At 37.8% G+C, this 27,966-nt stretch overlaps 4 protein-coding genes across 5 annotated transcripts; 2 read left to right on the top strand and 2 right to left on the bottom strand.

The window, feature by feature from the left end:
- Positions 1 to 1,006: 1,006 nt before the first annotated feature.
- LOC127085989 (inactive protein RESTRICTED TEV MOVEMENT 2) lies at positions 1,007 to 2,003 on the bottom strand. The gene is made up of 2 exons (XM_051026601.1): positions 1,787 to 2,003; positions 1,007 to 1,627 (listed from the first exon to the last, which is right to left on the bottom strand). The coding sequence occupies exons 1-2, from the start codon at positions 1,887 to 1,889 to the stop codon at positions 1,107 to 1,109; spliced, it is 624 nt and encodes a 207-aa protein (XP_050882558.1). The 5' UTR covers positions 1,890 to 2,003; the 3' UTR covers positions 1,007 to 1,106.
- Positions 2,004 to 12,018: 10,015 nt separating this feature from the next.
- On the top strand, positions 12,019 to 15,632 carry LOC127085988 (uncharacterized). 2 transcript variants are annotated; one of them, XM_051026600.1, is made up of 2 exons: positions 12,019 to 13,071; positions 14,463 to 15,632. In XM_051026600.1, exons 1-2 carry the CDS (start codon positions 13,065 to 13,067, stop codon positions 15,485 to 15,487), a joined length of 1,032 nt encoding a protein of 343 aa, XP_050882557.1. In that variant the 5' UTR covers positions 12,019 to 13,064; the 3' UTR covers positions 15,488 to 15,632. The 2 variants fall into 2 exon arrangements, with proteins under 2 accessions (XP_050882557.1, XP_050882556.1); XM_051026599.1 differs by lacking the exon at positions 12,019 to 13,071 and adding an exon at positions 13,616 to 14,386.
- A 347-nt stretch (positions 15,633 to 15,979) lies between these two features.
- Positions 15,980 to 18,334, bottom strand: LOC127081757 (uncharacterized). Its single transcript, XM_051021977.1, has 2 exons — positions 16,916 to 18,334; positions 15,980 to 16,642 (listed from the first exon to the last, which is right to left on the bottom strand). The coding sequence occupies exons 1-2, from the start codon at positions 18,332 to 18,334 to the stop codon at positions 15,980 to 15,982; spliced, it is 2,082 nt and encodes a 693-aa protein (XP_050877934.1).
- A 6,059-nt stretch (positions 18,335 to 24,393) lies between these two features.
- LOC127085990 (60S ribosomal protein L11) lies at positions 24,394 to 26,657 on the top strand. The gene is made up of 5 exons (XM_051026603.1): positions 24,394 to 24,560; positions 25,231 to 25,338; positions 25,417 to 25,459; positions 25,940 to 26,135; positions 26,306 to 26,657. Exons 1-5 carry the CDS (start codon positions 24,558 to 24,560, stop codon positions 26,496 to 26,498), a joined length of 543 nt encoding a protein of 180 aa, XP_050882560.1. The 5' UTR covers positions 24,394 to 24,557; the 3' UTR covers positions 26,499 to 26,657.
- The last annotated feature ends 1,309 nt before the right edge of the window (positions 26,658 to 27,966 follow it).

Raw genomic sequence — 27,966 nt, 5'->3', positions numbered from 1 at the left:
CAAATGGATTAAAGTTCCATAGTTCAACCAAATGGGTTATAGTACCATATAAGATGTGGACCTCAAGGTGGGTTAGAGTTCCATATGAGGAAAATGCTCGAAATGAATTTGCGTCCCATATGGAGCGACGATTCTTGAAGTGGGTTCGAGTCCAATGGATAATCCAAAATCCACAAGGAAGTCGGAGCATGATACAAGGATCCATGACCCGTGTCGATAATCCTAGACACAAGATTGATTGGGGAAAGATGTCTTGGTACGATTTCCGATTAGTGACTGATTTGAGTTGAATGAGCTCAAGTTTACATGTTTCCACACAATGCAGAAATCCCTTAGAAACTCAAGTCTTTCTCTATTGTATAAGTTTACACATGTTTGTTTTTGAGAAACTTAAGTTGAGTAATTGATTAGAAACACGGTAGAACCTAGCGGACCCATAAGATAGGGAATTCACTGAGATTATTATCTCACTCCACTATTGTTGTTTTTCAAGTAGTTCTTTGCAGGTGAAAGGCAAGAGCAAGCTTGTTTCATGACCCTTGGTGGCTTGGTGTTTTGGATGACGTTCTTCCACTGTGTAGATAGATATTTTGAGATCATACTTATGAGATCTAGATCTTAGTAGTTTTAATTTAGACACATTTTATATATTGTGCCATAGTTATATATCATTCTTTTAAGGGCATGTACATGTATAATGTTGTGTATAACTCTTATGTGTATCTAATTATATTATGTATAATATATTTTTTTAGATATGTATTATTCGTAGGTGTTACACTTTCTATTAGGAATTTTAACCCCCTTTCCACGTCTTTGCTCTTGAATGTAAGGTTCCTGTGTCACGTGTGCACTCCCATGTGAATTAGTTGTTGTAGTAACTTCTCTGTGCTTATTCATAGGATATACCTATTTGGAGAATAGATGAATTATAAATGACAGGTAGCCATAGAAGGTAACGTTGTTTCGACCCTTCATTTACTTGACGGATTGCGCAATTACAAAGTAAGCTCACAATATAAATTTTGATTTCTTTGTCAAGTATGATACAAATATGATAGATACTATAGGTAGTAAAAATTAAATCTTATAGACATGCAATTTGTTTATGATCTACGCGATGAACGATACTTGTAAGAAGCGTAAACACCGAGCGCTACGACAAGAATTGTTGCACCAGTGTAAATTAGCTTTTGTCTATCTTCTTCATGGAACCTCTTTGCATAATTAGTTACAGCTTGAGTTGTAGACAAAGCCATGTCTTTGATTCTTGTTTTTGTTGATTCACCAAAGCTCTTTTTATCACTCTTCTTTTCATCATCTTCGTTACCATCACCGAGTTTATCGATGATCATTGAGTATGTTTTCTTAGGATCTTGATGACAAGTGTTTTCTTCAATTGGTTTTTGTTCTTGTTGAGGAACTTTACCTGGAATATTTGGCATTGTAATAGTGACAGTTTTTCCATCAAACTTGCCTCTAATATTGCCAATATCACAATGTGATGGAACTTGATACTTTTCATTGAAACGCATCTTTTTATTTGGTCCAATTGATCTTTCACCAAAAATTCTCACCCTTCCAAAATCATACTCAATTTTAGCACCGAAATCTCCTTTTGTGAAACCTATAAGATACATTCAATAATTTGCAAAAAATAAAGGAATAAAATCATGTTATTTAGCATTTCAAATAATGAAAATAACAATAAAAAAACACACTAACTATTGTTGATAAAACATTAAAAGAGACATTTTATCGAGGATAATCATTATCGAGACAATACCATCAGGAATGTGAACAATGAAAAGGTGTGATTCTTGAGTATTCTGTGTTTCAATTTTTGGATCCAAATCTTCATAGACATATGATTGCAAAGTAGACACCATTTCTAATAGTTGCTCTTGTTTGCTTTAAAGTTTCAAAGAACTACGGCAATGTTATAATGGAACTTGAACAAATTAGATTTGTTGATTCATATATTTATAATGTGAACCTTTTCAATGAAATGATTGAGTTTTCTTGGAAATGAAAGCAATCTTAAGGTGATATAGCTTCATGAATTTCCTCGAGTCATATGTGAGGTATAACTTGTTCAATGGAAGTTCTTTGTTTAGTTCATACATTTAAAGTTTCCATCAAGAGAAGGTAAGGTAAAATCTATATATATATATATATATATATATATATATATATATATATATATATATATATATATTATCCCAATTTCTCTAAACATGCTTCTTATCTATAAATTGATTAACAGTGATAAGTTTGGGATTAGAAGACTTGGTTAGTCTAAGGTGGCGTGATTAGGATTTCCATTAAGGTTGAAACGGAAAATGATTTTTAGACATGGAGAGTTTATAAGTCAAAAAGAGGAAGGGAAACCTCATTCTTGTCATGTTTTCCTCTTTCTAAATTCACATTTTGAGAGCTAGTAGAGGGAAGAGAATGAGGAGGCGAGTGAGAGAAAGGGAGAACTCTCCAACCATCTCATGAGGAATTCATCAAGGTAAATCCTCCACCTCATCTCATATTCCATTATGATTAGTAGGAATTCTTCCTCATCCATTATTATCATTTTTCTTGGAGTAAGGATAAATTTAGGAAAAGGAAGTTTTAGTAGAACTTGAAGAAATTGGTGTTGTAATGAGCATGCATGTGGCTATGGAGGAAGGAATGTATCATCTTCTGCATCATCAATCCATGTAGAATTGGTTAGTCTAAGGTGGGTTCCTAGGGAGGAACTTGAGGTAGAATTGTTAGGATAATGGGGTTTAGGGTTTTGGGAGCTTTGATTTCATGTTATGTGAGTTGATGAATTGTATAATTCCATTGCCCTAAAAATTTGTTTACATGAATGTTGGATTGTTAGTAAATGCTTATATGTCATGATATATTGTGTTTATGAGTTTCTTTTGTTGTATATGTTAGGCTATGTTGAATGTTTGCTGGAAATCTTGATGGAATTACAAGTACAAGATGAACATTTATGGAAAATCGGATTTTTAGGCTCTGTTACGAGCACCCGTAACATCTCTCTGAGTGTTTATGGGGAGAGGGCTCTTCCCCGCTACGTCGTAATAGCTATTACAAACACCCGTAGCGGCCCTATAACTCATCCATCTTGTATAGTCTAAACCCTAACTTGAGTTCCGTAATTTTGTTTGGGGCACGGTCAGTTGCGTTGAAAAGCTAACATAAATAGCTTTAACATAATGGAACTTTTATAGCCCTTTTATACTCCTAATAATAGTGGTAAGTTTAGAAAATAAACACTTAGGTTAAAGAATAAACCATAATATGTGTGAGTTTATCTCAAAGAGGATACCGATAAGTAAACACTTAAGTTAAAGAATAAACTATAATGTGTGTGAGTTTACCTAAAAGACTGTACCCGTAAGAAATCCAATCTAAGTGATCCATCTTGGTATGCACTCCATGTTTTGGCCTATGGTGAATGAAGTGAACTTATTCACCCGAAATCACTCGAAAATAGTTAGAACAGACCTTGAAGTTTATGTGGCTTATGCTATGGAGATTAAGGTAGTTTCCCTTTTGAGAAGTCGCTTGAACAATGTCATGGTCCTAATAGCTATGAGTGTAAAGCTGACTAATGAATGAAGCATGAAAAGTTAGAATGGCTAAGACCGTTAGACCTAATACGTCTTCCCAAAATTTTATAAACCTCGATTGAGTAAGTCCCAGATGTAGGATGAATTTAAGGGTTATGCCTCAAAAGTATGATGTACACAGGGAACCCAATAATTGTCCTTGAGAGAGTTATGAAACAAAAGTAGGATGAACATATGAACTGAGATAATCCTTGAGAGGGTTATGCCTTAAAAGTAGGATGGACGCGGAAAAGCCCAATAACAGTCCTTAAGGGTAATGCATAAAGGTTTATTTAATCATGTTACACTCCTGAAGCTATGAAGCTTTCGTCGTTAGATTGTCTAATTACATGAGGACGTAGTGATAATGTAAGGAATACAAGCAGTCCACCTTGTAGAGCCGAGAGGACCCATAAGATAGGGGAACCTGGTGAGATTTAGTAATCTCATCCAATCATGTTGTAGTTTTTCATGTAAGCTTTAGGAGTTGTATTATCATATTTAGTTCTTTCAAACATCTAATGTATTATTTTCATGTACTATGTATTGGATGTAATACAGTTTAAAGTTCATTTAAATGATGTTGTTTTAGTACCAAAATTTTAATGTCTTACTGTTATGATAACAAATCTTCTAAAAGTAATTGTGCCCTAGTCTGATGACACACTTCCTATGAATACAAATATGCTAAAAGTAAATGTGCAACAAGTACCTATGAAAATTTGCTAAACTTTGTTAATAGTAACAATATAAAACCTGGTTGGTGCATTCCCATTGTAAATCAACAATGTCTAGACTAGATCTAGACAAACAGGTCAGGTTGAGCAGATTCAGACCCAAAATCTCCAACCAACCCAAACTACGGTAACAATAACAAACATATTTTTGCTTAATTTTAGAATTAGTTTAGACGGGTTCAGATTAAATGGATTTAAATTATTACTGACGAGTATTTCAGATTAATGGATTTTGATCCAATATTTAGACCCACAATATTTAAACTGATTTAATACATAACCCAAAAAAATATTTAAATGGAATAGTTCAACTATATTCTCGGGTTTACCACAACCCAACGTTTAACTTTCTCCACTCTGCTCTTATCATCATTTTGCAGACATGGTTGAAGAACATCTTTTTTCCTATTCTTTTTTGATAGCCGATCAACTGCCTTTTTCTCTGAAGCCAATAACTTTATGTAGGTGCTTTACAGCTCTAGCTAATTTTACATTCATTGAAGTTGTAGTTCTATATACCATATTTTCTTCGGCTACAATAGATAATATTAAAGCACATAATGATTAAGAGTCTCACAATTACTTATATTGCAAAAAAATATTCATGAAAGTCCATTATCATTATCATGTTCCAATATAAACAATGCTAAAGTCATTACAAACAAACAATATTTGAATTCTTGCATATTAGATTGAAGATGATACTAGGTCGATTGATAGATAAATATTTTAAAAAAAGAATTTCTCCTACAAGAAAATCCTCATTTTAAATATTTTCCAAAAATTTACACGCTCTTTCATGATTTTGTAACCATTACTAAATCTTCCTATTCACTAAACCCGTCTCTCTTAGTTAGATGAATAAAGTATGTTACCCTTTATCATAATACTTTGAATAGAACCAAATAAGATTGGTACAATTGTTACCCGTCATAGAAAAAGCTATCATTAATCACAAGGTACGGCTGTTCAAGGAAGAAACACAAACAATTAATTTGTTAAAGTACAAAAATATTTTGGATCAAGTAAACTCGAGAAAGATTAAAAAAACTCTCCACTTCTAACTATGTATATATTCAAAATAATGTATATTTTTAATGAATGCATATTTGGAAACTCAATCCTTCAAATTTCATTTCAAACTGATAAAAAAGAAAAGGGAAAAGTATTTAAGCAAACCATTTATGCTTAACAGAAACATTCAAAGATGGTGAAGTTGAAGGTTGAACACTTTGTCTTGTATATTTATTATGTTTCTTTTGACTCCATTATTCTTATACACATACATAATTTCTCGTTCTCATTTGCAGCGGCCTACTTTCAAAGAGGGTGTGTTTCAAATAATATCCTTAAAGAAACTCGTACAATTAAGCCGATTTTTTTGTAGGGATTCGATTACATAAACATGAATTTATACTCGTGACGTACTTAATAACCCGGTAAATAAGTGGTAGTACCTACTTAATGATTAATTGAGGATATTAGTCCCTAATGAGATGGTTAGTAATCTTAATTCATGAATTATTTAAGAGTGGCATGCACTAGTAAATTGAATTTAGTGGGCAAAGGCATTGTGGTAATTGTTTGGTCACACTATATAAAATCAATTGCACCAAAGTTCATCAGTATTCAGATTGCCTTCTCTCTTGGAGGCTGAGTGTTGAAGTGTAAAGTGGAGAAAGCGAGAAGGTAGTCGATTTTCGAAGAGGAATGAGAAGATTTTGATCAAGCGTCACTATTCTTCAAGTGCATGTGTGAAGTTCTTTGATATTTTGGAAAGGAAGGCTCAAGGAAAGGTTTTGATCATCATTTCAGCTTCTTCGTCACATTCAAGTCAGAATTTCACATCCAAGCAAGGGAATGAAAGCAAGGTTGAAACAAGCTTGAAGAATTTTGTATTGCCCAAAAAAGTACATGTGTGGGTGAGTCCCCCATAGAAAGGCAGGGAGACTCAGAGGCCCTAATAGATATATCAAACAAAAGTGATTATGTTAAAATAGTTTTGTCCTTCAATACCAAAATCAATAGCCATTATTTAAGATAAAGTGTTGAAGCTTTTATTACTTGTTATAATGACAAAAAAATTGTGGTTTCCATTAAAGTGAGTATCTAGCTACCTCTTCTTACCACTGATTTTTAGAAAGCTTATACATCACAGACAAAGGCATTATGGAAAGAAATAGAAGTTCAAATTGTTGTTCCTAGTATGAGCATGTGTAGAAGAAATAGTGAGAGAGATTGAAACCAAAAGAAAGTTGAGAGAGAGAGGGATGGATGGATGGATGGAGGGAGGAGAGAGAGAGAGAGAGAGAGAGAGAGAGAGAGAGAGAGAGAGAGAGAGAGAGAGAGAGATGTCAACGGAGATCGGTGGAGAACGCCAGATTCGTAAAGGGTGAGAGAGATGTGACGCCATTCTCAATGAGAGAGACTCGAAGGATTTGTAGAGCGATGACTCATGTGGTGAAATTATGGTTATGTCTAAAATTGGAATTTTGAAATTATTATGAGGGAAAATTTGTCAATTCATTCCTAAAATCCCCCAATATGGGGGAACTCGAAAGTTGGGTCAAATGAGGGTTTCAAAGGGTTTAAAAAAATCCCCAAAACCTTTCTCTCTTTTTTTAAAACTCCAAAACAGGGGTTTATCATCCCGCAAGCCTCCCCTTCCCCTCCAAAATCCAACTCCCAAACATATCCTTATAGATTAGAGGAAGAAGAGTTAAGGTAGAAGGTCTCATGATATGTTTCTCGATGTTAAATTTGTGTCCAAATTCAAATTTTACTTGGAAATGATATAATTGGGTGAACAATTTTGTATTGTTTTGTTCCTAATTTAAAAGATCTTTTAGTCTCATTAATTTTGTATACTAACTAATATAAATTTAGGGGATTTCTAGATGCACCCTATAAATTTCTATTGCACCCTAGTGAAAAATCGAAAAATATTCTCAGTTTTTGGAGATGCATTTCCGGATGCACTTAAAGATCACAAATCACAATCAATTTTAACAGACGCCCTAAATCACAGTTTGCATTTATTTTGGAGATGCATCTCTAGAATATACTGAAGCACGTATTCAACTACACAAAAGCAAATTGATGCATGTTGAACTTAAAATTAAAATTGATAACTTAAAAGATGAAACATTACATAAATAATCAGACATTAGATAGATGACACATATCAACGTCGATGTGGACGTTGCAACATCCTAACCATATCTTCGACAAACCTCGCTATTTTCGCATCCATCTTAATCGTAAATTTACTTCCGTAATAGAAAAAATACTCCACATTTCCCTTACACCTTTAACAGTCTTGAGTTTGAAGTTGTTGTACTTAATGTTCCTTTCGTTGTCAGTTGAGGATGAACGGTACTCGAGCTTTATAATTTTTCGATTTTTGTTATATGGTAGGAGTTCTTCCAATATGAATTTCAGATCCTCAAGAGTGTTATACTCAGTGAACTTTAATGCAATCGATGGCTTCGTTGCGTTGAAGTATACATATCCGATATTTCAATTGATATTCATTGTGATATAATGTAATGGTGTAAAAAAAGTGAAATGAGAGGGCATATTTATATAACTTCTAGGGCAATAAGAACCACATCATTTCTATCTTGTATCAGGGAAATTTTTGGATATGTATCTCCGGAACTACCTTGTTTGGTTTTTTTGAAACAACTTGGGTGCGTCTGGAGATGCATCTCCGGAACCACCAAACACTACAACAACACATAACAGTGAGAAATAACATAACATGTGTTGGAAAAATAAATATTGAACATTTTGGGAAACTGAAACATGTGTTGATTTCTTTGAAAATGGTCACAATACAATATTATATACAAACACTAAAATAAACCGAAATAATTATTGTCTGCTAAATCTACATCTATTGCTGATAGCACCTTTGACTTTTGTTTATTTGAATTTATCTCAGTCTCGCTCAATTTTGTGAACTCTTGCATCCTTTCCAAAAAATAATCTGGCCATGTATCTGCTTTTATGAATGAATGAGTTGTCTACTCCGATGATGTTAGTGATACAGGGCATTCTGATATTAAATAAACTTGAACAAAGTATCGTGGCTTCGAAATCCACCATATAAATATAATACGGTCATTTGGATTTAGAGGTGGTGCAATGTGCGTTAGATAACATGTATCTGAGAAATCATATCTTGTAAGATTAATACACACTATATCATACACAATTGCTATAAGACGACCATTTCAGGGAAGCACATCCATTTATATTCTAATGTCAGTCCTCTAATGCAAAGAGCAATAGATTTATAAATTGCATCATAATTTTGTTTTGACCCATATAGTCGTGTGTATGTTTCTTTATGCCCCCTTAACTCTTTGATCAGTTATTGACGGACAAGTGTACGATCCTCTTCTTCTTTATCAAGCAAAGCAGAAACAACTCAAAAACCTAGAGAAAAATTATATAAATTATAAAGCAAGATCACTAACCGGAGCCACAGAAACGGACGTAGAAGTGATTTCAGAAAACACAGTCCTCTGAAGTGGAGTCTGAGGAGGAGGTGGTTGATTCTGAGAAGTCACCAGAGCTTCCATCATAGTAGTGAGTCTTTCCAAACTTTCCCTCAAAGTAGTCACTTCTTCACGAAGTTCACGATTCTTTTTCTCTAAACAATCCATATTCTTCTGTTGATTAGCACGAGTGTTGTACTGGTGAGACAACTTGTCTGGACGAAGACCAAGAAAAGGAAGAAATAAGACACCTGGAAAACTTACACAAGGCAAGACCAAGATGCAACATGATGCTTGATATTCAAATGCAAATGCAAAGTTTTCAAGGAACTTCAAGATATAAAGCCAATTACAAACATCATAAAGGAAATAACACATTTTAAAATACTAAAAATCTCATTTTATTAATAATGGAAAATATTACAATCTGAAATACAATCTCAACAATCCTAAAACGTAAGAGGAAAGAAACTAGGTCTATGGAATCATATCCGATGATGACCCAATTCCAAGCTGATACTTCTTGCAAAATCTTTTGATCTCTCTTTCATTGCTTCTCTTCATGACATCCTTCTCCATCATGAGATGACCTACAATGCCTTTCCAAACAGCGAAAATAGGAAGATGAGTAGATGATGAAATGTTAGAGGAAAATAATCCTCTTGGTTCCTTGACCTCTTCATAGCACGTTTCTCAAACAACTCTATCAAGTCATCCTTTTCCTTCAACTACTTCTGCAATTCTATCTTCTCGAGGTTTGAAGCGTGAAACTTGTCTTCCCAAACATCCTTCTCTTACTTCATCCTACATAAATTATTCTTACAAGTAGTATCTTTTCCCATTTATATCCTATCATCTTTAGTAGAATTATATAATGAAGAATTAAGAGATACACCATCCTAGAAATTATATAGAAACATTAAACAATAATTATTACCTTGCTTAACAAAAGCTCTAAAAATTTGCCAAGGGTTGCAAATAAAAAACATCACAACTCAAGATTAAAATATTTTGAAATAACTTTTAAAAATAAAGATCAAGAATATATATCTAATATAATTATAATTTGTAATTATAAATAAAACAATATATTAGAAGATGAAACTTGATAAATTCTAACTAAACATTGTTGGAGAAATTGTATTTCAGAAAGTTTTCATGGCTTGATTAATAATGTTCCTTAAAGAAGAAGAAAAAACATACAAAATCAAACCATAGGAACATAATGTAAAAAAAGAAGTTAAATTCAAATATATGTAAGTCCAAAAATAAAACTTTATTAACCGAAAATATAGAAAAAAGCAATAAAATCTTACAAGTATTAAGATACACTTATTGCAATCAATACTAAATTTACAAGTTGAAGATTTTGTGAATTCCTCTTCCTTATCATATTGATTACTCCACTAAAACAATAGAAAAATTATTTTAACAGACTATTTTTGAAAACTTCCCTGGTCATTAATCTGGAAAATAAATAAATTAATAAAAATACAAAGAAATCAAAATAATAAAAAAGACAGAATATAAATTGTGACGATAAAAAATAAAATTAGTTGACGAATTCAAAATTCAAAATTCTAATCAAACATTTTCTCGAGCTCTCTTCTTCAACCTTCAATTTTACATTTTTATTTTCTTTTTTCAACAGCAATATTTATTTCTTTAACAATTATCCTTGATTATTTAAGAAATCATATCAAAACAAAAACTTAAATACAAGAAATATATTTTAAAAAAACTAAAATAATAAAAAAAATAGCATAAAAAATATACAATATCCTTGTGACTTGAAACCTCTTCATCATACTTGTTCTGAATATTTTAAAGTCATAACAAAGATGACAAATTAAGAAGAAAGCATATTACAAAAAATTTAAAATCCTAATAAGAGCATATTTGATAAATTTACTTCTTCATTTCCTTTTTTTGACATCTCTAAATATTCCAAATACTTGTTGTTTTTGTTCATACCATCGGCAAGAATTCCCTGATAATTTTATGAGATGTAACCAATTAGGAAGAGAAAGAATTACAAACAAATTAAAATTTTAAAAAGGAAAAAATTGATTTACTTTAACATTTCCTCTTGAAAGATCAACATACTTGTTCTTCATACCACTATCAAAAAGAATTCCTTCAAAAAATTATAAATCATAGCAAAACAAAAAAATTAAGAAGAAAACAAATTAAAAAATAAATAAAATCTCATTTGTTTTGAAAGCGATGCCATAAATAATAGAGCATGATCGATTTCTTTATCAACATGAAAGCCACAAAGTAAAGAAAAAGAGAGAAGAAAAAAAATACAATTCAAAGTGGTATAAAACTCTTGGATTCTTGATTCAATTATACATTTGAGAAACAATGTTTATAATTGAATCCCAACCACACCATTTTCTCTTTCTATTAGGATTATTAGGGATTGATAGAGAAGTGATAACTAGTATGTTATTTATAAGAAAACTAAACCCTAACTTTCAACTAACATGCAAAATAATTGACCCAACAAACCGATCCAATTCAACATGCTAACTTAAACAACAAGCTAACTTAGACATCTGTGTGATAGAATAAACTTTGACTACGGAATGCACATCTTCGACTGTTGTCGAACCATGAAGTTATCCCTGTCGAGGCTAGAGTTTGGTCCAAATACCACAAATTTCCATCTTGGAGCAAACTCTACACCAACAAGGAAACAACCTAGCTTTCATCATACAACTTTATCAACTGCATATAGTGGAAGAACTTGCTACTTGGCAATGTCTTGGTGATTATATTAGCAGCATTGTCATTAGTCGAAACCTTCAACAACCTCTCCATGCTCAATTATCTCTCTAACAAAATGCAACCTCACACGTGCTTGGTTCGCTCATGATAGGCTGAATTCTTTGAAAGGTGCATTGCACTTTGACCATCACATTTAATAGTGATTGATTGACCTTGAAGTTTCATCTCCTTAGTAAAACCTTCAAGCCACAATGCTTCTTTCACAGCCTCAGTGGGGACAATATATTTTGCTTCAGTGGTTGATAAGGCAATAACCTTCTTGATCTTACCTGATCAGGAGGGCCTTCCAAGGTCTTGGTGAATGGGCCGGAGAATGAAATGAGAGGGGGGTGTACCTGCAAGGTGCTCCAATGCTCAAGTCAGAAAAGGTACAGAATGAGGTTATCAGAGTGTGAGTTAGAATACCTGCCCCTTTGCCATGAAAGGGGTATTTATATTGAGCCCCCAGCGCTGGGCCAAGGCTCCTAATGGGCTGGATTAGCTAGGCCCAAGGAGGAGCTGCCAGGGGACGCGTAAGAAGCGTTAAGACCTAGACCAAGGTCTGCCCCCTGGTCCAACTGCCCCTATCCCTAAGGAGACAATATAGGGGAGTTGGGTGACGTGGTGAGTGAGATGCCGTTATGGCTCTGCCCGACACAACTTAGGTGTCCGCGGCGTGGGTTGACGATGAGTGGATGGAGATCGTATGGGGAGGACCCGCTCGTTGTCCGACACGTATTTAAGGGGCCGGGGAGACGTTCTTCGGGCGGACGGTCGTTCACCTGACGTGTCCTCGTGGTCGTTTGGACATGGTCGTTTGGACGTGGGCTTGGCGAGCATTGGGCCGTGCCGTGCCTAGTGTCATGGCCCAGTCCAGAACAGGAGCCCCCCAAGTCGAGTCTCTGAGCCAGAGAGATGACTTATGTTTCAACTAAGGGTTCCCCGAGACGATGGGGAAGCTTGATCGTTAGACAGGTGAGGTCGTAACAGACCTGTTCATGACCGACCCTTTCTCCGGGAATGTCGGGGATGGAGGTGATCGGTTGGTCTGCACCTTCCTTGTGGTAAACGTGGGTATGACGCGGGGAGGTGGCGTCTTGGTGAGTCGAGGAGACGGATAGGTGCTCGGGTCGTTTCAGTTTCTTATCTTTGATAGACGTGTCTCAGAATTAGTGGGGTCGCTTCGTTTCGTGTGCAAAGACGGCGTAGGCAGGCTAGGCAATGATGACCTAGCGTGTTGGTCCACGTGCCAAGCCCTATAAAAAAGGGGTTGAGTAACTTCATTTCCACTTTTTTCGCTCACACGTTCACCGGAGTTCTCCACATTCTCCCTCGTTTGCTCGCTCTACCGTCTGGACCGCCGTCTCCGCCCGTCCTCCTATCTGAACCACCGTCTTCTGCTCGGGCACCACCGTACCCCTTTCAACTTAACTATGTCAGGTATGATTTTCCACTGTGATCCACTGTTTTTCCTTGTTGTTTTCTGTCAAACGCATGCTATTTTTGTAGAAATGTGGTTAGGTTTAACTTAGGAATAGTGTAGTGGACTGTAGGTGTATATTAGATGGTAGAAAATAGGGTTGGGATCATGCTGTACCGGGCATAAATTTCATATGCCGGGCAATACTTGCATAGGCTGTATGAAGTTTATGCCCGGTCTCCATAGAATGCGCGCGTCACCGAGTTGAGCACGGTTAGTGTCCGTCGCCGCTACGCCCTTTCACTTGACCTGCGGTGGAAGGGTGGATTTGATACGACGTCGAATTCACTCTTTCTGTCTGCGTTTCAGGTGCTACCGGGCGCTTACGACCGAGGAGGGAAGATTCTGGGTCCTCCACCGAAGACGCGACAATCGCTCGTCTCCCTGTCGGGGATGGGAGTGTCCGAGATGGTACCGAACACGCCTCCTCTTCCGGGCAGGTCGACTTCTCATGGGTTGCGGACGAGCCCTTGGAGGAGGAATCAGACTTCTGTGATGAGGCCATCATTGCTTACGCTATGGTCGAGACCATAAGCCGGGAGGATCCACCAAACTGGTATTGCTGCGCCCCCAAGGAAGAAGACCGCATTTGCCATCATTTCCCGGGGAAGCAGTTCACCATGTATGAATTTGCTTTCCGTGAGGCGGGGATTAGACTGCCCTTCAACTCCTTCCAGATGTCGGTCTTCAAGTGGCTCCGGCTGGCGCCGTCCCAACTACATCCTAATGCTCTCGCATTTATGCGGGCATTCGAGTTAGTTTGCCAGTTCCTCGGCATTGGTTGCACCCGGGCTCTCTTCTTCCACGTTTTCCATCTCCAGAGGTCCGGTTCCCGTGGTCGCCACAGTTGGGTTTCTTTCAAGCAGCCCGTGCGTCTGTTCAAGACGTACGAGGATTCTGTTCGCCATTTCAAAAACCGGTGGTACGTGGTGATGCCGATTACCCGGGCTGCCCTTCACTCTCTATACTACTATCAGCGGAAACCCAATGGGGAGGAGACGCTGATGTCGAAGATACCGCTGAGGTGGCAGCGTGATCATTTCGATCTCTCCACGGCGCATTACCGAGTCAAGTATGCGATGCTCGGCGAGGAGGATAGGCTCGCGTACAAGAAGCTGGTCGATTACGTGCAGAGCTTCAGCTTGGGGTTCTGGGCGAATCGACAGGGCGTGCCCTACCTGGATGAGGCCGGGGAACTAATCACCGAGGCGCGTTATATCAATACGAAGGCTCTGCTCGAGTGTGATACCGAGGAGGAAGCTCTGGCGTTATTGAGTAGGCAGACTTTGTTTAGCTTTTTATTTCTGTTTATGACTTCGCTCGCTAATGTTGGTGTGTAATTTATTTGCAGGTGCCATGCCCAATGCTCGTGATCGGGTGCTGAAGCTAGCGAATCAGGTCGGCGCTCCTGACCGGGTGCCCAAGAAGAAGAAGAAAACTGTGGCCCGTCCCTTGGAGACTGCTGGCGATGCCGGGGCTAGTCCCTCGCAGGCGGCGAGCGTGATTCCTTCCTCTCCTCCTCGATCTAACCCGATCAACATTCCTGATAGCAGTCCGTCGCCAGCGGCTTCTCCCCTCCATAAACGGAAGCGTCCGGCTGGGGCCCTTACCAGGTCGTCTCCAGGAAGTTCGAATGGACCGGGCAGCTATCTTCTACCTCCCTGCTATGTGGAACGGTCGTTCTTCAAGGCCGAGGAGTCGATTGCTGTGCCTGCGCCTGAGGCCAAGGCTATTCTGGACCAGGATGTTGCTGCCCGGAGGAAAGATCTGGCCAGGGATATTGCTGCTGTCATCCGGGTGATGGAGACGGCCATGGTTTTGACCGACACTTCGGTCTCCACCGCCTCGCTGGAGGATGCCCTTTTGCAGGTTCGGACGGAGAAGGAAAGACTATCTAAAGATCTGTCGGACTACAAAGAAGAGCATCAGCTGCAGGAAGGGCTGAGCCAGAAGCTGGAGGAGGTGGAAAAGGAGAGGGACCAGTTGAAGGCTGCTAAGGCGAGCTTGGAAGAGCAGGTGGTCGACCATCAGAAGCTGACCGAGGACAACGCTGGCCTACGGGCTCAGGTTGAGTCTCTCGAGGGAAAGGTCCGTCCTCTGGCAGATGAGACCGAGGAGGAACGCGCCCTTGGTTCGCGCGGTGAGCTGCTAGGGCATATTCGGACTCTCAACCAAGATCTCGTGGCCTGCTTCAAAGAGGGTTTCGACAATGCTGTCGAGCAGCTCGGGCTTCTGAACCCTGAGTTGGTGACAGTAGGGTCGGCCTATAACTGCTGCGTCCGGGATGGTGAGATTATCTGCCCGTTTGAAGCGGAGGAGGAGCTGGGGGGAGAAGAAGAAGAAGAGGATGAAGAGGTGCTCCAAGCGGAGTCTTAGTTTATTTGTTTTTCTTTGATTTTAGTTATCATGGCCTGCGTGCCTTATGTATTTGGCCTTCGGGCGTTGTAATATGGCCTTCGGGCGTACTTGGCTTCGGCCGCTCTTATCGTTTTTAATGTATGAATATTTACGTTATCATTCATTGTGCTCGTTTGTGTTTGATACTTGTTTGTATGAGTTCGTACTCTGCTCGACTTTGTTAATCTCCTCGGTTTAGGGAACCGACGAAGTGTCGGGCTTTGTGCCCGTGGGTATCGAGGCCCGGGTCCGTTGTTCGAACCCTGGTCCCGAGGCTTGGGCCCTCCCATCGCGAGCTGGGTGCCCTGCCAGTCCTGGTACTTCGACGTTGAGTCTTGGTCAAGATCCCAACCGTCGGGGAGGGTTGTGTTTGTCATGTGACCCCGGATCGTTCCCGGGTCTCGTGGTTCCTCCCTGGGGTTTTGGGGACGAAGAGCGTGGTCGTACCTGCCACGTCTCCCCGTGGTGTATTTAGCTGTAATATTGTCTAAGTTTTTCTGCGTTCCATGGTCGAGCGAGTTGTTCTCCTTGTAGGTTTTCCAGGTAATAGGCCCCGTTGCTCGTTTTGTCGCGGACGCGGTAAGGGCCTTCCCAGTTGGCCGCCAGTTTGCCCTCTCTCGGGTTTTTCTGGTTTCTTCTGAGGACCAGGGTGCCGACCTGGAACTCTCTTTTTATGACTTTCGCGTCATGGCGTAGTGCTATTTTTTGTTTGAGGGTTGTTTCCCTGAGAGCTGCTTCGGAACGTATCTCCTCGACTAGGTCGAGCTCGGCTCTAAGGGTTTCATCGTTCATTTCCTCGTCTAGGGGCTCCTCCGTCCTCCTCGTTGGCGCCCGTATCTCCACCGGGATGACTGCCTCGGTGCCGTAAGTTAGTCGGAACGGGGTTTCCCCGGTGGTAGAATGTGGAGTCGTGCGGTAGGCCCATAGCACGCTATGTAGCTCCTCGACCCATGCCCTCTTTGCCTCACCGAGTCTGCGTTTGAGGCCACGTAAGATTACCCTATTGGCCGCCTCTGCTTGCCCGTTCGTCTGCGGATGCTCGACAGACGTGAAATGCTGTGTGGTGCCCAGGCTGGCGATGAAGTCCTGGAATCCTCCGTCCGTGAATTGTGTCCCGTTGTCTGTGACAAGTGCCTGGGGTATACCGAACCGAGCGAGGATGTTGCGTTTGAAGAACCGGAGAATGTTCTGCGCGGTTATTTTAGCCAGTGCCTCCGCCTCGATCCATTTGGTGAAGTAATCCACCCCGACGATGAGGTATTTATTCTGATATGATCCGGTGACGAAGGGTCCGAGGATGTCCATGCCCCACCACGCGAAGGGCCATGGGGAAGACAGTGATTTGAGGTCGTTCGGGGGTGCGAGGTGCATGTCGGCATGTCGTTGGCATTTGTCACATCTTTTGACGTGCTCTTTCGAATCGTTTTGCATGGTCGGCCAGTAGTAGCCTGCTCGAAGGGCTTTTCGTGCGAGCGATCGTCCGCCGAGGTGTTGAGCGTTAATTCCCCGGTGTATCTCTCCAAGTATGTCGGGGACTTTCTCTTCCTCGACGCATTTGAGTAGTGGGATGGAGAATCCTCTCCGGTAGAGTTTGCCTTCGAGGAGTACGTACGAGCATGCGCGTCGTTTGACAGTGGTCGCCTCTTTCGGGTCAGCCGGGAGTTCGTCTCGTGTGAGGTAATTGTAGATGGGTGTCATCCAACAGCGGGCATCTCCAATAGCGTTGACCTCGAGTGGAGGCGGTAGTTTGTCGATGCTGGGCCGAGGGAGAATTTCTTGGATTACTGATTTATTCCCACCCTTTTTCCTCGTGCTGGCTAGTTTCGAGAGAACGTCTGCCCGTGTGTTGTGCTCGCGGGGTATGTGTTGAACTTCCCATTTTTCAAATCTATCAAGTTTTTCTTTGACGAGGGACAAGTACTCGAGGAGGTTGTCGTTCTTGGCTCGGTATTCTCCTCGCACTTGTGAGGCCACGAGCTGGGAGTCGGTGGATATTTTTACCTCTTTTGCTCCCAGGTCCTCGGCTAACCTCAGGCCTGCGAGGAAGGCTTCGTATTCGGCTTGGTTGTTTGATGTTGGGAACGCTAGCGCTAATGATACCTCTATCAGGATCCCTTCTTCATTTTCGAGGATGATCCCGGCCCCGCTGCCTGATGTGTTAGAGGCGCCATCGACGAAGATCGTCCATTTGTGGGCGCTTTCTGCTGGAGTCGGGCAGTGGGTCATCTCCGCGACGAAGTCGGCCAGTGCCTGAGCTTTCAAGGCTTTCCTACTCTCGTATTGTATGTCGAATTCGGAGAGTTCCAGTGACCATTTGAGCATCCTCCCGGCCATATCCGGGCGCCCGAGCAGCTGTTTGATTGGCTGGTCGGTCCTCACCTTTATCGTGTGTGCGAGGAAGTAATATCGTAGTCTCCTCGCTGTGTTGATGAGGGCCAGGGCGACCTTTTCGATTTGCTGATATCGGAGCTCGGGGCCTTGGAGTGCTTTACTCGTAAAATAGATGGGTTTTTGTCCTTCGTCGGTTTCTCTTATTAGAACGGCGCTGACGGCCTCGGTTGCCACGGATAGGTATAAGTATAGGGTTTCCTGTTCTGATGGCCGTGATAAGACCGGGGTTGGGACAGAACCTTCTTTAGATGGAGTAACGCTTGCTCGCATTCGTCGGTCCAGTCGAAGGTAGCCTCTTTGCGAAGGAGTCTGAAGAATGGCAATGCGTGCTGGGCGGACTTGGCGATGAAACGGGAGAGTGAGGCGAGCACTCCATTGAGTGACTGGATCGATTTTTTGGTTTTCGGGGTCGGAAACTCCGAGAATGCCCGGCATTTGTCGGGGTTGGCCTCTATCCCTCTTTCGGTGAGATAGAAACCGAGGAACTTGCCTGCCCGGACTCCGAACGTGCATTTTTCGGGGTTGAACCTCATTTTACACTGTCTCGCCTGCTCGAATACCTTCGCGAGGTGTCGAGCATGGGTTGTCTCCTCGTGTGATTTGACGATCATGTCGTCCATGTATACTTCGAGCATGTCCCCTATTTCGTCCTTGAAGACTTTGTTCATCATGCGTTGGTATGTAGCGCCAGCGTTCTTGAGCCCGAACGGCATCACGTTGTAATAGTAATTGCCCGTTGGGGTCATGAACGCTGTGTGTTTCTTGTCTGTGGGCGACATAGGGATCTGGTTGTATCCACTATATGCGTCCATGAAGGACAAGAGTTTAAAACCTGCAGGAGGGCCTTCCAAGGTCTTGGTGAATGGGCCGGAGAATGAAATGAGAGGGGGGTGTACCTGCAAGGTGCTCCAATGCTCAAGTCAGAAAAGGTACAGAATGAGGTTATCAGAGTGTGAGTTAGAATACCTGCCCCTTTGCCATGAAAGGGGTATTTATATTGAGCCCCCAGCGCTGGGCCAAGGCTCCTAATGGGCTGGATTAGCTAGGCCCAAGGAGGAGCTGCCAGGGGACGCGTAAGAAGCGTTAAGACCTAGACCAAGGTCTGCCCCCTGGTCCAACTGCCCCTATCCCTAAGGAGACAATATAGGGGAGTTGGGTGACGTGGTGAGTGAGATGCCGTTATGGCTCTGCCCGACACAACTTAGGTGTCCGCGGCGTGGGTTGACGATGAGTGGATGGAGATCGTATGGGGAGGACCCGCTCGTTGTCCGACACGTATTTAAGGGGCCGGGGAGACGTTCTTCGGGCGGACGGTCGTTCACCTGACGTGTCCTCGTGGTCGTTTGGACATGGTCGTTTGGACGTGGGCTTGGCGAGCATTGGGCCGTGCCGTGCCTAGTGTCATGGCCCAGTCCAGAACACTTCTAAAGTGTTGCTTTAAAACTAATTGTTGTGCCAAATATAGTGAACACATATCCAAAAATAGATTTTTTGGAATCCATACAACCTACGTAATCAGAGTAGATAAATCCTTTGATTTCTAATTTGCTATCATTGCCATTGGCTCCAACATAAATCAGGACTCTGCTCAGAGACCCATTTATGTACCTTAGAATCCACTTTAATGCTTTTCAGTGCGCCTTTCCAGAATTGGCCATGTACTTGCTTACAAGGCTCACTACACATGTTATGTCTGACATAGTATATATCATAGCATACTCAAAGAATCTACTATGTTATCATATAATATGCTTTTCATATAGGCTCTTTTGACCTCATAACTGGGACTCTGAGTTACACTCAGCTTGAATTAAGGATTTGTCGGAGTCACCACAAGCTTTGAATTCGACATACCAAATTTTTCGAGAATCTTCTTTGGGTATGTCTCTTAAGATAAGCATAACTTTAACTGCTTTCTATCTCTTTGGATGTCAATCCCATGAATTATGGAGGCATCTCCTAAATCTTTCATGTCGAACTTCTTATGGAGTTCAACCTTCACCTTCAAAACATCTTCAACATTGTTGCTTTATATGAGGATGTCATCCATATAAAGCAACAAAATAACATGTGAACTTCCAGGTCAAAATCTAAGGTAAACACAGTGGTTAAACTAGCTCCTAGTAAAACCTATGTATGCCATGAACCTATTGAATGTCTTATTCCATTGTCGAGAAAATTGTTTCAGACCATTAACGACCTATTCGACTTGCTAACATAATATTTCTTTCCTTTTTCTGCATACCCATCGGGTTGTCTCATCTGGATTGTTTCATCTAGATCACCATACAGGAAGGTTATTTTTACATCCATTTGTTCAAGTTCTAATTTGAACTTTGCCATCATGGCTAACAACATCTAATGGTCAAGGGATGGATCAAGTCATCATCAAGATTAATCATCCATTTAGGTGGATTATGGTTTTCATCTTATCAACGCCCAAGTTCCATTGATATTGATGAGACTTGATCGAATCAACCGAGAATCAAAGGGTTTGTTGCGAGTCACGAGCATGGAGTTAGGTTAAGAACCATCCCAAAGGAGTGTACTAAGGGTAAAAACCTGCAGATCATGTTCTAAAACAGTTCTCAAAGTCTTAATCCCATATATCAGATATTACAGGTTAGGATGGCTGACTCATCAACCCATAATATTCTCAAGAGAAATTCATCTGAGTGTATTATCGCGTAACAACTGTTATCAAGTCTACACTTGAACAGTCTCCGCACTACGTCCTAAATATGCCAAGTTGGGTTAAATGTTCTACGGTTCTCAGCTTCTCGGACCCCCAATCAGAGAAAGTAATGCCTATCCACAAATTACTTGTGTGACATCAGTAACTCTAAAGAGGTCTCCACTGAGTAGATGGATCTCAAGCCAACTTGTTAAGTACTACTCCACAGAAGTTGAACATGACTATACCATCCTCCTATCTTAATTGCACTCAAGTTCGGGTTAGAACTTATCTCACCACACATAGATCGCCAAGCACAACAGACAACTTATATCACACAAACAACATATACAAACATCAAATATACAAATATATACACATAAAAAGTAGGCTAAACCCACTGAGGACTAGTCCCCAGTAGAATCGCCACTTAATTTCTATAGCGGTAAATTCGTGACCATCAAACTATGGATAAACTTGACGTTAATAAAACCAGAGTCGTCACCGCGCTTTTATTGTTTCCAAAGGAAATGGGCAAAACTACAACAAAACCCAAAGATAAGAAGTTCTTCAAACCAAAACTAATAAAATGCTAGAGATTACATGTAAGGGGGTTGGTTACACCGAGGGAATGTGTTAGCATCCAAAGTGTCCTAGGTACTCCTAGGGAGCCCTTTTTTGTATGCATATTTTTTTGGATATAAATGATGTTTAATAAAATAAATAGTGTGAGGATGAGAAAAGAATTCACTGATTATATTTTTTTGTGTTTGACAAGATCTTCGGTCTTATGCCTACGTACCAACATAAAAATGAGGGATCAAAACTCTGTAGTTCATGGTAAAAATTTCAAATAAGTTGATGAATTGATTTTAACAAAAAATTTAAGTAAAAGGGCATAAAACTCCAAAGATTTGAATGATGTTGTTAGTTCTTTTTGTCTTTTGAAACTTAAGTCAATATGCTTAAGTATATTTACAAGTTTGATTTAAGAAAAAGAAGTTTAAAAATTCAATGGCATAAGGCCAAAGTTTCTAATCATTAAAACATGTCTAAGTTTGAAATCACAAGCAAATAAAGTTTTTGAAAAGAGAGAGAGGTTTGAAATTTAAGAAGTGGGAAGAGATGAATAGACTATCCTAAGCAAAAGTTTAAAAGTTAAGAGTTGAAAAGATCTGACCAATGGGATGCAATCTAATAGACAAGAATGTCATATAGAAACCCATTTTCCTTTGGACTTTAATCAAGCAACAATCAATAAGAAATGAGTAATATCAGACATCAATGAAGATCAAGACATCAAATAAAGACAACCATATCCAAGCAAGCACTCCAATAGCTAGCAGTCTTCAGTGTCTTCCAATGTATCAGATGAAATATTCCTTGATCAACTCAGAATAAAACATCAGACATATGCAATAACAAAATAACAATTAATTACAAAGACAGAGTATCAGATGAATCAAGGAGATCCAAGGTCTTGCATCAGATGAGGGCACAAGCAAAGATAACCCAGTCTCAGATGTTGGCATCGACCAAGTCCTTTAGCATAGGGAATGATGCTTAGTCATAAATCCAAAAGTTCAGATCAAGTCCCAACAGTCCAACAAATATTTTTTAGGGTTTTTATTGTCATTGTGTATTTTAAGGTCCTAACACCACAAACAAAATCAAAACACACAAACAAATATATACAAACACAAGATATGACTCAAATGAGCAAAGTGAAAAGGACTGAAACATAAACAAGTTGCATGAAATGTAAATGGCAATGAATGATAAATGACTGAAATTTAAATTGCATAAAGTAAATGACTTGAAAGTAAAAGCATAATGAATAAGAATTAGTCAATGGTTGGTCAAATGTTTGAGTTTTTGCTCACTTTATTTACATCGTCAAAGTATATATCTAATTCATTCTTTCCAAGAACAAACCTAATCTCAATCGAGTTCCATGTTTTAAAATCCTGCGATATATATAAATAGTTAGGATATATTTTACTCCCAATATTTACAGAAACAACATAACATAATTTTAAATTAAAGTGATGGTAATCGAAACAGGTTTGCCTCTGAAAGGTTCTGATAAGGAGACGAATGTTACTCCCAATAATGAACAAACATATTATATCAATATGATAAGACATGTTATCAATGAAACCCAAAGAAGAACTAGATATCTACAAATGTATATAGCTAAATATCATTCAATAGGTTCAATGCAAAACATACTTATACTTATACGATAAACCACTACAAGCAAGATCTTAACCTAAATGAATTGAAATCATGCTATGATTTAACTTTACATTCTAAACAACGAAAATTAAAAAAAGATAAGAATGGAAGAGAGTATACATAGATATATAATAGTTTGACAACCGACCTCGCTATGTCTAATCCACTCATCAATGGTTTGAAAAACCATCGGGAAAAAAATCACCTCTTACACTATTCTCAAGAGTTAATATACAAGTATTTTGATACAACTATCTATCATACATCCGAATGCTAATAACCATATTGTATTAGCCTACACATGAATCTAATAACAATTCCTTATGTTGATGTAGATACTCAACTGCTACACAACAAGATCCTCAACGATCTTTATCCAATAATATTGTTATCCACAATAACCTACTCCAAGCTTCCTTTATGTAGCATTATTCCCGCGAATCTGACTAAGACTTGTCTGAGCAATTGCCATTAGTCTCGATTAATTGGATGACTCCCAATTTTGTTCTACGACAACCTTCACATGATTTCACCAAAGTTTTCAATGGAGTATAGAAACAATCTTCTCTCTTTGTGAACAACACACCCAAAATCCATATCCAAGAAGTGATTTTTCCACCCGATACACAAAAACACAACTTCAAAGAAAAAACATTAGATTTCCTAATGTACCTTTTATCTACCTCACAAACCGATAAAAACAAAACTGTAGTGAAGTTGCAAGATCACGTGAATCAACATATGCGAGACATATTAGGTATTGGGAAGAAGAAGCTAGGAAGTCGACATGATTTATTTTGTAACAATATTATATCACTTTTGTATTATATGTATGTGTTTTATTTGGTATAATTTCTTTAAAATGTAAAAAAAAAGTTTTTCCATAATTTCTTATAGCCTACCAAAATTTTTAAAATATTTGCAAATTTTTGGTGTGTATCGGATATTTCAAAAAATACGATAGACTTTATATGTTATCGGTTCTTTTCAAATATCCGATAATTTTGTCTTGGATGTTTTAAATTCTTGGTATTTCTTCATCATTTTTCAGAAATCTTTGAATTTTTGCTAGCAATTTACAAAATATTAAGTATTTTTGCTCGGTACACTTGAAAACAATCAAAAAAATTCTTCATCCAAAAGATGAAAAATATAAAAAAAAATTGATATCTGCATCAAAAATTCAATATTCATAAAAAAAATAAAATAAAGAGAAAAACGTAACTGCAATTTCTTTGTGGAGGTGTCAGATAAAAATGGGGAATGATCGAAAAAACCCTCATCTAAAACATCTATGTACCTTCTAAATATCTTTCAAACAAATTTTGGATATCATGCTACTCATCATCGTGAACAGTTGATTACCCTTCCGATTAGTATACTTTTACCGAACAAAATAAATGTCACCATTTAGAAAAATATTAAGATTTGTTTACTTACTTTAGAAATACATTTTGTAATTTTTTTTTGAATAATAGAGAATATTTTTACACGCAAAATAACATTACTATTTTATGCTCTTTATAATTTCTTTTATAAAATTTTGATGAAAGATTAAATAAAAAAAAGGGAGGCAGAGGGTATAATTGTCATTTCATTCCGTTGAAAGCTAAAAAAACCCTAGTATCCATCTCCAATCAAACCTTTGATATCAGTGAGCGAGTGTTACCGCCTCACTCTTCCACCACTCGCGCCGTTCCCAATTCTTCCATCTCTCTCACAAGAATTCCAATTTCCATATTCCAAATGGTAAAATCAAATCCGCTGTTTTGTATTCTACTGAATTGTTTTCAATTCAATTCAATTTAATCTAATATATGCACTAACATAGTTTTCTAGGGTTTGAAAATTGTTTCTGTGATCCATTGTGTGAGTAAATTTGATTCATGTTTTCTTGAATTGAGAATAACATAGTTACATTGTTACAGTTTTGGATCTTAGATATATATGTATAATCTGTTTTTAGCTTATTTCAGTAAGCTCTCTAAGAAAGTTTATTAAAACAGCTTATAGTTTATATAACAATACTTGGACTTTATTTCATCTTTTGGTATAGGAATAGCTTATGTATAAGCACTTAAATAAGTTGTTTATCCAAAAAAGCTGATATCAAGAAGTAGCTAATCTTGATTTGTATTTATTATGTTCATTAATATTTATACCAATATCATTGTCTAAGATAATTTTGATGTTTGAATATGTAAGTCCATATGAAACAATGACTGAAATGAATTTTGATGGTTATTTTTAACATGTTATTGTTTATGATATCATCCATATGAAAAAATGCAAATTTAAATTTGTTTGTTTAGAAGATAAAAAGCAACAATATAAATCCGGCATAACAAAATTCTGTTTGTCATATTGGTTTAATATTTTACTAGAACAAAGCAAAGTTTACTAATAGTGATTATGTCAGGCTGCGGAGAAGAAGCTGTCGAATCCAATGCGGGATATCAAAGTGCAGAAACTTGTCCTCAACATCTCCGTTGGTGAGAGTGGAGATCGGCTTACCAGAGCTGCTAAGGTATTTTCTCATTGTCATTTTCATGGTTTATCAATTCAATTTTCAATTTCATAACCACTTGGTTTCTCTTTTTCATAGGTTCTTGAACAGCTTAGTGGTCAAACCCCTGTTTTCTCCAAAGGTACTTTTTGTTTATTTCATTTACTTGCTATTTTTATTAAAATCTTTTTCTATTGTGTTTTACATGCACATTGAGTTAAATTTCATATCAGGATTCGGGAAACCAAGATCTTTCATAATAACTTCCCCTTTCTCAAACACTTATTTATGTATCATGGACAGATACTTCAAGGTTGAAAGTGTGTCTAAGACGAGTCGTTGTTCCACACATGTATGACATTGATGCATGTGGTTACACTCAATCATCACAGTTTTCTTAAATTATTTCTAGGGTTTGTGATGGTATCTTGTCTTTGCCAGTGAAAAATGAGAATATAACCATTATTTTGACTTTTCTAAAATTTATTTCTAGTGTTTGCGCTGGGATTCTAGCCTAACGATGGCTATCGCCGAAACATGACATAGTTTACACACGTGTTGGTCATTTGGGTTAGGGTTGTGCCCTGATTGGTTCATCTTTTTCTCGTGTGCTTATTGACAGCTAGGTACACCGTCCGTTCCTTCGGTATTAGAAGGAATGAAAAGATTGCATGCTACGTCACTGTTAGAGGCGACAAGGCAATGCAGCTTTTGGAGAGCGGTTTGAAGGTCAAGGAATATGAACTTTTGAGGAGAAATTTCAGTGATACCGGTTGTTTTGGCTTTGGTATTCAAGAACACATTGACTTGGGAATCAAGTAAGCTGAAAAAACCATTATAATTTGTTCTGAGACAAACTTCTTATTTATTATACATATTTGATGATATGTGCATTGATTCTTTTCCCTGTACATCTCTTTAGTTTGTAGCTCTTTTAACTCGTCAAGTATATTTGTTTATCGCATTGATGTTTAAAATTACGGTTCAGGTATGATCCTTCTACTGGCATTTACGGAATGGATTTCTTCGTTGTGTTGGAGCGCCCTGGTTATCGAGTTGGACGTCGTCGCCGTTGCAAGGCACGTGTTGGAATCCAGCACCGCGTGACAAAGGAGGATTCGATGAAATGGTTTCAAGTGAAATATGAAGGTGTGATCCTTAACAAGTCCCAGGCAATTTAGTCAGTTCATACTATTCTTATGTATGAGTTTTAGATTTTGTTGAGTGTTTTTTGAATTGGTAGCTTAAATGTCTTCATTGGTACGGATACTATTTTTACAAGTTATGTAAGCTTTTTATCTGATTTTTTTCTTCTAAATATCATCTATTTTTGACATCAATATTGATAGCATACTGATGTTAAGGTTTGTTAATTTTTATATGGTCTTATTCAACTCCAAGAATTACAAAAGACGCTTTATTTCATAACAAAAAGTTGTTTAAAGACTAAGCTCTAAATAATCAGAAGACTCTTATGGGCTTTTGGCAGAGGTTGATGTGAGTATTTTATATTTTGTGAAGGGCATTTCTTAATGCACCCAATATATCTTTAGGGCACCTTTTGAAAATGCAAAAATACTCTTAGATTTCGGAGATAGTCTGAAAATGTATGTGAGGTGAGGTGTGAGATGAGGTGCGTTCCACCTTATTTGGTAGGAAAAACAGTTTTTTGCCCAACAATTATGTTCTTTCAACTTTTTCAGAAAATATCTTTTATTTTGTTGCCATTATTTTAATATATTTAGACTAGATTAAAAGGTTGAAAGACTGCAATCTTTAATCTTTTAAACTCACCATCGTTAGCTGTGTTTTTTTAAGTGGCTTAAATGTCTACTTTTTTTACCAAAATGTTCGCAATTTTTGAAAGCAGAACATTTTATTTAAAAAAATTCTATATAATTTTATATTTATATAAGATTGCGTAAAAATTGTATCTGTAAGTTTTAAATTATATCTAAATATTGCAAAATCAATTTCTGGAGATAAAAATTCTCTTAAATTAGGATTTTTTTAGGGTGGCTTAATTTTGATTTCTTTTAATTTAAAATTATTTTAATATAAGATTAAATTATAGTTTTTATCTTCTATTTTTTTAATTTTAAAATTAAATAGTTTTGATCTCTCTCACTTTTTTCAATTGACGAAGTATCCATTTTTTAAATTATATATTTTTATTTATAATGTGTTTTACAAAAAAATTATATATGATGATTTATAAGTTACATAAATAACATATTAAAAATATATAAATCGTCAATTATATATATATATATATATATATATATATATATATATATATATATATATATATATATAATATATATATATATATATATATATATATATATATATATATATATATATATATATATATATATATATATATATATATATATATATATATATATATATATATATATATATATGAAAGAATTAAAACAATTTGATTTTAAATAGAAGCATTAGTTTTATAACTTTGCAAATTGTGGAGGGATTGAGTGATTTTATTCCTATATTAACTTTCTAATTTTCATGTATTTAATTAAATAAATTATTTATTAAGAAAAATAATGATTTAGAGAGAAAAAGCGAGACAAAGTTACACATGTTACCAATATTAAAGTCACTTAAAATATTTCAATTGTTCGA

This window comes from Lathyrus oleraceus, chromosome 5, assembly GCF_024323335.1.
Source record: "Lathyrus oleraceus cultivar Zhongwan6 chromosome 5, CAAS_Psat_ZW6_1.0, whole genome shotgun sequence".
NCBI lineage: Eukaryota > Viridiplantae > Streptophyta > Magnoliopsida > Fabales > Fabaceae > Lathyrus > Lathyrus oleraceus.
Note: the sequence above shows the minus strand (reverse complement) of the source record. Positions and strands in the feature narration are given on the sequence as shown.